Below are 12423 nucleotides of genomic sequence, written 5' to 3' on the forward strand. Positions count from 1 at the left end.
GGGTACCCCCCCTTCCCTCAACACCCCACACTGACCCTAATGCAACCTTAAATTAAGAGGTCCCAGTTCTAAAGCTCTATACGTACCCTTGACTGCCACGACCGAAAAGGAATGATGGGTCGGACAAGAATCAATGATAAAAGACAGTGATTATTGCTTATTCGATATCGCTGTCTTTTATGTTAGAATGTTAGTTGGTGTTAGTTGTTTGTATCAGTTGAGAACAAATGTTTTCTCTTTTTGAATAGATACAGGGGAAAAAAGAGTTGAACTTCTAATAGTCCCCCGCAGACGTCCTGTGCCCACGCAGCCACTCACCGATGCTCCAGTCCCCGCCTTCGGTTCACTTCTGGAATTTCCAACTTTAAAGTTGGAAAACCACTGCACTGCCGTGTCCTTGCTCCCGCTGATGTCACCAGGTGCGTACTGCACAGGCGCAGTCTGTACTGGGCCTGCGCAATATACTCCTGGTGATGTCAGAAGGAGCGAGGCTGCGCAGGCGCAGTGGTTTTCCGACTTTAAAGTCGGAAATTCCAGAAGTGAACCGGAGGTGGGGACCGGAGCATCGGTGAGTGCCTGTGCGGGCACAGGACGTCTGTGAGGGACCATTAGAAGCCCCAGGTAAGTTCAACTTTTTTTTTTCCCCCTACAGTACTCCTTTAAAAGGATACTTAAGGCAGGATTAAAAAATCCGTTTTAGTTACCTGGGGCTTCTACCAGCTCCCTGCAGCTGTCCTGTGCCCTTGCAGTCACTCACGGATCCTCCTGTCCCCAGCCGCCAGCTAATTTGGTTCTCGCCGACAGGCCTGGCCATGCGTATCCTTCTACGCGTTCCTGTTTGCAATAGTGTCCTGCGCATGCATGGGAAAGGAAAAAAGGATACGCGTGGCCAGGCCTGCGCAGGCGCAGTAAGCCTGTCGGCGAAAATGAAACTAGCTGGCGGCAGGGGACCGGAGGATCCGTGAGTGACTGCGAGGGCATGGGACAACTGTAGGGGACTGGTAGAAGCTGGTAACTGTACCAGGGAAGTAAAACTGATTTTTTAAACCTGGCTTAACCTCCCCAGCGGTAAACCCCGATCTGGGCCCATGGGAGGTGTGCAATGTGCAGGGCTGTCGCAGATCTATCTAGAGGTAATATTGGTCTAAAAGCTTGTGAAAAAATTGCACCAGTTTTCGACAATAAAATCTGGAAGTAATCATACCGCCAGGGAGGTTAAATATCCCTGTAAGGAGAGGGAAAGCTCTGGGTCCTATAGAGCCTTTCTGTTACTGTCACGGTCCCCTTGTTCCAGCGCTGTCACCCGCGTTTAAAACCCTTCCATGGGAGGCTTTGGGATCCCGAGTGCTTCTGAAGACAGGTGGTTCCATACTGCGCATGTGTGAGCGTGCTGGAACAGTATGGAGCTGCCTTTCTTCGGAAGCACTCAGGCTACCAAAGTCTTATGAAGTTTCTCGCTGCAGCACAGAACAGTATTCGAGCGGTCGGATACTGCTACCGGGAATGACAGCAGTTTAGCGCTTTGGAGCTAGTACGGTTTAGGTGGCCCACCGGGAAACTTCTTAGGGAGAAGTTATCCAATCACAGCATCCACTACAACTTAGAGCATTGTAATTGGCTGAATTGTTCGGGCGTAGCTATTACTTCAACCTCTCTGAAACCTACAATTTCTGGAAGGTGTTGTCATTGAAGAACTGTTTAAACAGCAACCAATCACATTACTGGAACTTCCCTATAAGGTTTCCCAGTGGGTCACCTTAACCGTACTAGAACTGCAGTTCTGCTAATGATCTGATCGGTGTGGACCACCGTTGTGCTGTAGTTCAGTTCATACGTGCACTGATGTCGTCGGTGTTCAGTTGCTATTCAGTCGTGCCCGACTCTTTGCCACCCCATGGACCACAGCATGCCAGGCCCCTCTGGCCTCTACTGCCTCTCGAACCTAAACTCATGTTTGTTACTTCCGTGATATAGCCATCTCGTTCCCTGCTGTCCCCTCCTACTTTTTTTTGCCCTCGATTTTTCCCAGCATCAAGGTCCTTCGCCATTGAGTCCTGCCTTCTCATTGTGTGTCCAAAGTATTTCTGTTTCATTTACAGAATTGCTCCTTCCAATGAACAGTCAGGGTTAATTTCTTAAGTTGGAAAGAAGATACCATTTGTCTCCAGCGTCCTTTTTTGAACACCTTTTTACAGGTTACATAGGCCAGTGTTCTATGGAGGTATTGTGCTTTGGCATGTGTGACGGTACTTTATGTCCTGACATACATGTGGTGGAGTGCTTCCCTCTTTTTCAGTTGTCTTAATGCAATGCTTAGTGCATGTGGTTCTGTTACAGTGTGAATAAATATATCTAAAATTCAATATTTGTTTGATAATTTGACTTTTTTTTTTGTATGCTGCTAATGTATTCCCTTATTCCACTGGATGTGGGGGAGGATTTATGGAGACTCGTAGTTGCCATGACAAGCCCCCACCCCTGTCGGACAAGAAGGTTTTCTAATCTCCCCCATCCCATTCCTTGTAGAGTAGACCTAATTTCAGGAACCATGTATACAGGTATTGTTCAGGTGGAAGAACCCCACACAAACGGGGGGAGATTTATCAATGCATTACCGACAGTTTTTTCTTCTTAAAGTGGATCCGAGGTGAACTTTTACACATTGCACAATTGTGTTCCTTTCCTATTGTTTATAGGGCATTCCTTAAAGAGAATCTGTATTGATAAAATCGCTCAAAAGTGAACATACCAGTGCGTTAGGGGACATCTCCTATTACCCTCTGTCACAATTTCGCTGCTCCCCGCCGCATTAAAAGTGGTTAAAAACAGTTTTAAAAAGTTTGTTTATAAACAAACAAAATGGCCACCAAAACAGGAAGTAGGTTGATGTACAGTATGTCCACACATAGAAAATACATCCATACACAAGCAGGCTGTATACAGCATTCCTTTTGAATCTCAAGAGATCATTTGTGTGTTTCTTTCCCCCCTGAGGGGGGAGTGCATAGCAGAACCACAACACTGAAGAACTTGGCAGCCTTCCAGACACAGGCTGACAAGTCTGACAAGGGAAAGATACATTGATTTATTACAGAGACTGTGATAGTACAAAGTGCTGCAGTATGCCAGAACACATTAGAATAGCTTTTGGAACTTGTAGGATGATAAAAAACAGGATGCAATTTTTGTTACGGAGTCTCTTTAAGCCAAATACTTTTTTGTTTTTGTTTTAATACTTTAATTCCCTATAAACTTAATAAACCACGCCCACGGGTTTTCAGAGAGCCAAGGCAGTAGCAAGGGCTCATGGGAGCTCAGTCTGGGCAGAAGGAGAGGGAGGTGTTACTAGCCTTTGATTTCAGAGGCAGAGGGGAGGTGGGAGGAGGAGAGGGGATTAGGCTGATGGCTCAAGATACAGATAAGGATGCCTCTGTGTAATGTTTACAAACAACATGGCCACTGTCTTTGTATCACAGGAATAAATAATCATATTCTATTAAAACTGTTTGCAGCTAGATTTGCTGTGAAAACCATCTAAACTTTACATAAGATAAATAGACAAGTTACTTGTTATAGTTAGTTTTTAATCTCGGATCCGCTTTAATCTGTTCTAACCAGCAGGGAGAACAGTTCTGCATGATAAGAACCTTCTTAAATCCTAGGTAATAGTTGCAATTTAGCATGAATTTCTAGAGCTGCACTACAGTTAAGAAAAGTGCAAATCTATCCCTAAACTGGCGCAGATTAAGAAGTGCTTATTAGCAGTTCTACAGGTGTAGAACTGCAGGCTAGACATGAGTGCAGGCTAGGCATGATTTGTGAAGGGCTCCTCCCACCTGCTGAATTCCTCCTCAGAGCCTGCTGCTATCAATACAGCAGGTGTGTTGGTTACCTCAGCAACAGCAATTCCCCTCACACTGCACTGTCTGAGAGACTTTCCTAGCTCCTCCTGTTCTACAACAGTTTTAGAAGGAATCTGCATTATGTAATGATTTCTTAAGATGCCTGAGACAGTGGATTTTTAAAAACCTACCAATATTTTGTCTCAGACACTCTTGATAAAAAGAACAAAACGAGAAAACAAAAAAAAAGTTGTCTTTTTTTTTTTTTTGCATGGACAATGACCGAAAATATACAGCCAAAGCAACCCAGTAGTTTATTAAAGTGGACCTGAACTCAGAATGTCATCCCTGCTCTAAAAGATACACAAAAGGATAATAACCTTTACAGAAAAAAAATTTCTTTGTTACAGCTGATACTAATCCTAAAATAAATCTGCACTGTTTTTACTTCCTGATTCATGGAAGCAGACATTTGGTCTGTGCTTTCAAATGAGCTTATCTGCCATCTCTGCCACGGCAGTCACGTGACACAGGGGACAGATCAAATTACAACTTGTGATTAGACACAAATGAGGGTGATTAAACAGGCTAAATTCTAAATACACACCGGGTGCATTTCTCTATGTTTTCCTTCTGTCCCGTGCAAGAGTTCAGGTCCACTTTAAAGCACAGAAGTGGAAAATTATTAAATGGCCAAGTCACCCACCTGTTCTTAACCCAATTGAACATGTATTTCATTTGTTGAAGGCTAAACTTCGGAAAGAAAGGCCTTGTTCACATCTAAAATCGAAGCAAGCGCTTTGCAATTTTGTGTGCAATGTTTTTTAGCTCCTCCCGGCGCTTGCCTGCACGCTGTGTTTTTTAACCTCTTGAGGACCGCGGCGTTAAACTTCCCTAGTGACCAGGCCATTTTTTTTTAAATAGGCCACTGCAGCTTTAAGGCCAGGCTGCAGGGCCACACAGCACACAAGTGATTTCCCCCCCCCCCCCCCCCCTTTTCTCCCCACCAACAGAGCTTTCTGTTGGTGGGGTCTAATCACTCCCCCTGTGTTTATTTTTTTTTAATTAAATATTTTATTTTTTCATTAAATATGCCTATTTTTAGTTTTATTTTCCCTCCCTCCCCCCAGCCGGCCAATCATGGCGATCGGCTCTCATAGGCTTCTGCCTATGAGAGCCGATCGCTCTCTAGTGTCCCAGGGGGACGGCCATGTCACACGGCTGTCCCCAGTACAGCGCTGCTGCTGATCGCAGCGCTGTACAATGTAATTATAACAGTCTCTCGAGCGGCGATCGCCACCAACAGGAGATGCGCGCGTAGCCTGCGCGCAATCTCCTGCACTGCGAGCCCCAAGGGCCTTACGCTGATCGGCATTAGACGGTCCTTGGGCTGCCGCTGCGGCCACGCCCATCAGCGTGACGCGGTCGGCAAGTAGTTAAAGACCTTTTTCAGAACATTTTTTTTTATTTTTTATTTTTATTCACTCACTGACAAGTTAGGAAGTGAACTCTTTGACCCCAAAAATAATAAATACAATGGTACAAACTATGAGATAGAGTAAAGGAGGAGTGAGACCTGATTGAATACAAATCAGTCTTATTCAAAAATACAAAACTTTATTCAAACATATGCTCATTATTAAAAACTGCAAGATAAAAAACCCACCATATAGCCCATCCCCCACCCCATCCATGCACATACCCACCCAGGCGTCCCCTATACTCTCCCCCTCCTAAACATAGATGTATCTCTGGATCGTGTGCACACGTGTTAATGGCTGCGCAGCCCTGCAAAAATAGATCAAAACCTTGTTATGAAAAAATGTTGCCGAATCCCTCACAAGCAGAGATTTATGGATATCATAGGAAGTTCATTTGAAAAATGGATTCCAGAACATTCATCCAGTATATAATGATTTCTTCATATCATATAGCCTCCTATATTGTGCACATGATCATCCAATGAAACAAAATGGAGTACTCAGCGTCCCATCAGGCTAGCAAGTCACCTCAGTATAGTATGTTGATATGGCAGAGTGCAGTCCTGTATTATAGCATAGCATAGCACATGCAGTGTGATTCCTAAGGAACTTTTGGCAAACAAGCACATCAAGTAGCAGCATGTATCAAGTTGAAGCAGCAGCAAGGCACATCCAGTGCTAGCCAATTCACAAAGCAAAACAAGCAGACAAGGTGCATGGCAATATTATCAATGTCACTATGCAGGCCGCATGTGCAGTTGAGGTGCCCTCAGGGCTCTTACTGTATCCACCGGTCTGGGGCCTTGGTGTTGGCCTGCTATGACGGAGCCTGGAAAGACTAGCCGAGTCTCTGGTGATGGAGGTGTGGAGAGAAGGATGCAGCACCTGGTTTAGGCAGCATGGAGGCATGGAGGGTAAGACCTCATGGTGGAGGACGGCGTCCTCGATCGATTTCGCCGGACTCTGCCGGCTTCTTCAGGAGGCGTGTCTCTCTGTGGACCACGCTGCGTCTATGTGCAGGCCGCCGTCCAATCCGACCGCAGGCTTGCTACCACATTTCCTCCTTTTGGCTTGAAGGAGTAAGTGTGGTAGCAAGCCTTGGAACGCATCTATAGGTTGCGTGCGAGTGACTTGATACGCATAGAAGCTGACTGACGCAAGTTAGGAAGTGAACTCTTTGACCCAAAAAAAGAATAAAAACAATGTATTTATTCTTAAAAACGCTCACGCAATCGCTGCACAAAGCGATTTTGTGAGCGTTTTGCATTTTTCCTATACCTTCCATTGAGGCAAAATCTCCTCAAAAATGGTCCAGGCACCGCTTTTCTGAGCGGATCGGAAACACACCGCTCAGATGAGAACTCTCTCATAGAGGATCATTGCACAAGTGTTTTTAGGGCGATTTTGAAAATCGCCTGCTTTTGAAAAAAGGGCAAAAACTCCCTTAGTGTGATGCAGTAAAGACTTAGCAGAGCATAACAAAGTTTGAAACCCAGCATCTGGTGATGTCTATGAATTCAAGACTTCAGGCTGTCATTGCCAACCAAGTATTAGGAATGAACATTTTATTTTCAGTTATTTAATTTTTTTAGTTACTTTTGCGCCCCTGAAATTAAGGTTGTGTTAAAAAATGCTTTAGCTGCCTCACATTTTTATGCAATCATTTTGTTCACCCCATTTGAATTAAAGCTGAAAATCTGCACTTTAACGTCATCAGAGTTGTTTCATTTAAAATTCATTGTGGTAAACAAAATTAGAAAATGATGTCTCTGTCCAAATATGTATGGGTTTATTTGTATATGTGATCACTAGTTATAGGGCTTGATTCACAAAGCGGTGCTAACCTACTTAGCACGTCTAAAGTCTTTAGACGTGCTAACCAGGGTGCTAAGTAGGTTAGCACCGGATTTCTCAATCACATTGCGCGCTAACTTTGCGCGTGCAAAGTCTTATGCGCGCTAAGTCCCATAGGCTTTAATGGGCACTTTGCGCGGAGCGCCCTGCGCTCTGTGCAGTGCGCACGTAAAGTTTTACGCGCGAAAACTCGTTTAGACGTGCTAAGGGGGTTTTCACAGGCGTGCTAACAGTTAGCACCGCTTTGTGAATCAAGCCCATAGAGTCTTATACTGGGAATACATGGCTCGATTCTGCCTAATTTTAGATGAGTTGATAGATAATTTCCGACATGTCCGATCTCCCGCCCGATCGTTTTTGCTCTCTATTCCGCATGGAGGACAATGGAAAAAGACAGGAGAATCGCACGCGGAATGGAAAGAATCGCACACGAAATAGAGCGGCAGAAACGATTAGGTGCGGAATCGAGCGCCAGAATCGAGCCGTGTATTTGCAACATAAAAGTCAATGGCAATCAGTGCAAAAAAAAAAGGCCAGATACTTACCTAAGGAGAGGGAAGGCTCTGGGTCCTATAGAGCCTTCCCGATCCCCTCCGTCGAGCGCTGGCTGTCCCATTTGAATCCCCCGCCGGTGGGGGGATTTTGAGAGCCGAGTCCCCCCGAAGACAGGTGGCTCCATACTGCGCACTTGCAAGTGTGCGAGAGAGGGTGCTCATGCGTGTGTGCAGTATGGAGCGGCCCGTATTCGGGAGCACTGGGGCTCCTGAAGACTTCCGAAGCCTCCTTTCGGTGGCGGAGAGAGCAGTATTTGACAAAATTGGTTGAATACTGCTAGGGGGAGACAGCGCTGAAAGAGGTACCGGGAGAGAAGAGGGAAGGCTCTCTATAGCCTAGGTTCTCAACGTGTGGTACGTTTAACCCAGGGGGTACTTCTAATGGTTCCAGGGGGTACTCGGGCTTGAAATCCTCAACCAAGAATAACAAATTTAGAGTTTTAGAAAATGATAAATCTTATTTAAACAACATTAGCTTAGTGTTTTAGCTAATTAAAAGCAACAGCAAATGCTTGAAAATTGTTTAGAACCAATTATCATGTACTATGATTAAATATATGTTTGTCAAGGGGTACTTGTGACAATGTTTACTATGCCAGGGGGTACATGGTGAGTACAGGGTTTTAAAAGGGGTACATACCAATAAAATGTTGAGAAACACTGCTCTATAGGACCCAGAGCCAACCCTCTCCCTAGGTAAGTACCGTATTTTTCGCCGTATAAGACGCACTTTTTCTTCCCCAAAATGTTGGGGGAAAAGTGGGTGCGTCTTATGCGGCGAAGGTACGGATTTCGGGATGCAGAGGTGCGCAGGGAAGCACTATATACATTACCTGCTCCTGCCGCCGCGCTCCTGGCTCCAATCCTGGCTCCCCGATCCTCTTCTTCCATCTACCGCTGCCCGCTGCTGCCCCCGCCGAACATCGCTGGCCGGTCTTAATTAGCCGCAGGGATACGCTATCAGCACACCACGTGCCGGGGTCACGCATGCCGCCGAACGCTGGCCGGTCCTAATTAGCCACGCAGGGATACACTATCAGCACACCACGTGCGCCGGGGTCACGCATACGCATGTGTGACCCGGCGCACGCTGATAGCGTATCCATGCGCGGATAATTAGGACCAGCCAGCGTTGTTCGGCGGCATGCGTGACCCCGGCACGTGGTGTGCTGATAGCGTATCCATGCGGCTAAGACCGGCCAGCGATGTTCGGCGGGGGCAGCAGCGGGCAGCGGTAGATGGAAGAAGAGGATCGGGGAGCCAGGAGCGCGGCGGCAGGAGCAGGTAATGTATGTGTACTCACACTGCCTGCACAGGGGGACACCGACACTGGAGGACACACGGACAACGGGGCCACAGGCACAGGGGACGCTACCACAGGGGACACTGGCACAACAGGGGGACACTGGCACAACAGGGGGACACTGGCACAACAGGGGACACTGGCACAATAGGGGACACTGGCACAATAGGGGACACTGCCACAACAGGAGACACTGCCACAACAGGGGGACACTGCCACAACAGGGGGACGGGGGACACTGGCACAGGGGGCTGCAGGCAGAACAGGGGGACACGGCAGGCAGAACAGGGGGACACAGCAGGCACAGGGGGACACAGCAGGCAGAACAGGGGGACACAGCAGGCACAGGGGGACACAGCAGGCACAGGGGGACACAGCAGGCACAGGGAGACACAGCACAGGGGGACACAGCAGGCACAGGGGGACACAGCAGGCACAGGGGGACACAGCACATAACACTGTCCCCATATGTGGTGTAATAGTATGTAATGTAACTGGAAAGGGGGAGGTAAAAAGTCCTTAAGACACCCCTGCATCATAGACACACCTAGGTTTAGTTTTTTCTTTTTTTCCTGATTTTTGCCCTCTAATGCCGGAGCGTCTTATACGGCGAAAAATACGGTATCTAGTTTTTTTTTGTGTTAGGACCGATTCCCATTGACTTTAATGATTATTTTTCAAGGTTAAGTTGACCTTGTTTCCCTGTGTGATTTGTTTTGTGCAGGTACCTTATGGATCTGAATAGCGCCAGTAGTGTTGTGCTGCAGGTCCTGACGCAGGCATCTAGCCAGGATTCATCAGTCCTGAAACCAGCCGAGGAACAACTGAAGTGCTGGGAGACGCAGCCCGGATTTTACACAGTCTTACTGGTGAGACTTCCCTCACTTCTCCACCTGGAAACTATTCTCAAATATAAAGCTGGAATCCATACATATGAATCCACCACAATACAGTACTAAAAGTGCCAATGCCATTTCTTAACATTTTAGTATTTTACTCTTCCTCATCCAGCCTGCTGAACACTGTGTTGTTATTTGACCACTGTGTGCTCTTCTCAGTCTTGTTCTGAAGGCTCCCCTGAATACGCAGAGCAGCCGTCTTGTCTCAGCACATAGTTCCTTTAGCAAACCTGAACTGAAATGAAATTTATGAGGAAACATTTGGTATATGTACTTTAAAAAGGTATAAAAGACCTTACTTGGGGTCTCATTCTAATTTTCAATTTAAGGGCTGAGTTATAAACCGTGTAATATACAATCTGGGTCATTTAGCTGCATTACACACAGAAAATAGCCTTTTGACCTCTAGGGCATTGCACTTTTATTAGCAATATTTCCTCAGCCTAATAGAAGTGTTTTGGCTTCTGTTTTAGTGCTCTTGAAGTGCCTCATTTTAAAACAAAAGAGGCACTTGGGGCCCAGGGACTAGCCAGATGCTCGGCCCAGGGGCCAGCCAGATGCTCGGCCCAGGGCCCAGCCAGATGCTCGGCCCAGGGAATGCTCGGCCCAGGGGCCAGCCAGATGCTCGGCCCAGGGGCCAGCCAGATGCTCGGCCCAGGGGCCAGCCAGATGCTCGGCCCAGGGGCCAGCCAGATGCTCGGCCCAGGGAATGCTCGGCCCAGGGGCCAGCCAGATGCTCGGCCCAGGGGCCAGCCAGATACTCGGCCCAGGGAATGCTCGGCCCAGGGGCCAGCCAGATGCTCGGCCCAGGGGCCAGCCAGATGCTCGGCCCAGGGGCCAGCCAGATGCTCGGCCCAGGGGCCAGCCAGATGCTCGGCCCAGGGGCCAGCCAGATGCTCGGCCCAGGGGCCAGCCAGATGCTCGGCCCAGGGAATGCTCGGCCCGGGGGCCAGCCAGACGCTCGGCCCGGGGGCCAGCCAGACGCTCGGCCCGGGGGCCAGCCAGACGCTCGGCCCGGGGGCCAGCCAGACGCTCGGCCCGGGGGCCAGCCAGACGCTCGGCCCGGGGGCCAGCCAGACGCTCGGCCCGGGGGCCAGCCAGACGCTCGGCCCGGGGGCCAGCCAGACGCTCGGCCCGGGGGCCAGCCAGACGCTCGGCCCGGGGGCCAGCCAGACGCTCGGCCCGGGGGCCAGCCAGACGCTCGGCCCGGGGGCCAGCCAGACGCTCGGCCCGGGGGCCAGCCAGACGCTCGGCCCGGGGGCCAGCCAGACGCTCAGCTCAGGTTCCAGCTAGCTGTTCAGCCTAGGTGCCAGATTGTTACCCCGCTCCGGGGCCAGATTGATACTCCGCTCCGGGGCCAGATTGATACTCCGCTCCGGGGCCAGATTGATACTCCGCTCCGGGGCCAGATTGATACTCCGCTCCGGGGCCAGATTGATACTCCGCTCCGGGGCCAGATTGATACTCCGCTCCGGGGCCAGATTGATACTCCGCTCCGGGGCCAGATTGATACTCCGCTCCGGGGCCAGATTGATACTCCGCTCCGGGGCCAGATTGATACTCCGCTCCGGGGCCAGATTGATACTCCGCTAGTTGCTCAGCCTAGGGTGCGGCTAGATGCTCGTCCCAGGGCGCGGCTAGATGCGCGTCCCAGGGCGCGGCTAGCTGCTCGTCCCAGGGCGCGGCTAGCTGCTCGTCCCAGGGCGCGGCTAGCTGCTCGTCCCAGGGCGCGGCTAGCTGCTCGTCCCAGGGCGCGGCTAGCTGCTCGTCCCAGGGCGGGGCTAGCTGCTCGTCCCAGGGCGCGGCTAGATGCTGGGGCAGCATCTGGGGCCAGCCAGATGCTGCTCCCAGGGGCCAGCCAGATGCTGCTCCCAGGGGCCAGCCAGTAGCGATGGGCTTCTGAGTAGGAAGCCACTCTAATTTGGAATTAAAACGAGGCTTAAATGCCTGAGTTATACGCACGGGAGACGGGGTTACTTACCCAGAAGTCCGTCGGCATCTGTTCGTATCAATTCACTCGCAAGCGACCTATGGGACGCGTTCCAAGACTTGCTACCACATTTCCTCCTTTTGGCTTGAAGGAGTAAGTGTGGTAGCAAGCCTTGGAACGCATCTATAGGTTGCGTGCGAGTGACTTGATACGCATAGAAGCTGACTGACGCAAGTTAGGAAGTGAACTCTTTGACCCAAAAAAAGAATAAAAACAATGTATTTATTCTTAAAAACGCTCACGCAATCGCCGCACAAAGCGATTTTGTGAGCGTTTTGCATTTTTCCTATACCTTCCATTGAGGCAAAATCACCTCAAAAATGGTCCAGGCACCGCTTTTCTGAGCGGATCGGAAACAAACCGCTCAGATGAGAACTCTCTCATAGAGGATCATTGCACAAGTGTTTTTAGGGCGATTTTGAAAATCGCCTGCATTTGAAAAAAAGGGCAAAAACTCCCTTAGTGTGATGCAGTAAAGACTTAGCAGAGCATAAAAAAGT

General features: G+C 49.2%; 1 protein-coding gene across 2 annotated transcripts in view; it reads left to right on the forward strand.

Moving 5' to 3' along the window:
* Positions 1 to 12423, forward strand: part of IPO11 (importin 11) — a 604534-nt gene that overhangs the window by 637 nt on the left and 591474 nt on the right. For both annotated transcript variants that reach the window (XM_068249679.1, XM_068249671.1), the window contains exon 2: positions 9759 to 9903. In XM_068249679.1, coding sequence (XP_068105780.1) covers positions 9766 to 9903 — 138 coding nt within the window. In that variant the 5' untranslated portion in view covers positions 9759 to 9765. The remainder of the gene's footprint in view (positions 1 to 9758; positions 9904 to 12423) is intronic.

This window comes from Hyperolius riggenbachi, chromosome 1 (assembly GCF_040937935.1).
Source record: "Hyperolius riggenbachi isolate aHypRig1 chromosome 1, aHypRig1.pri, whole genome shotgun sequence".
Taxonomy (NCBI): domain Eukaryota; kingdom Metazoa; phylum Chordata; class Amphibia; order Anura; family Hyperoliidae; genus Hyperolius; species Hyperolius riggenbachi.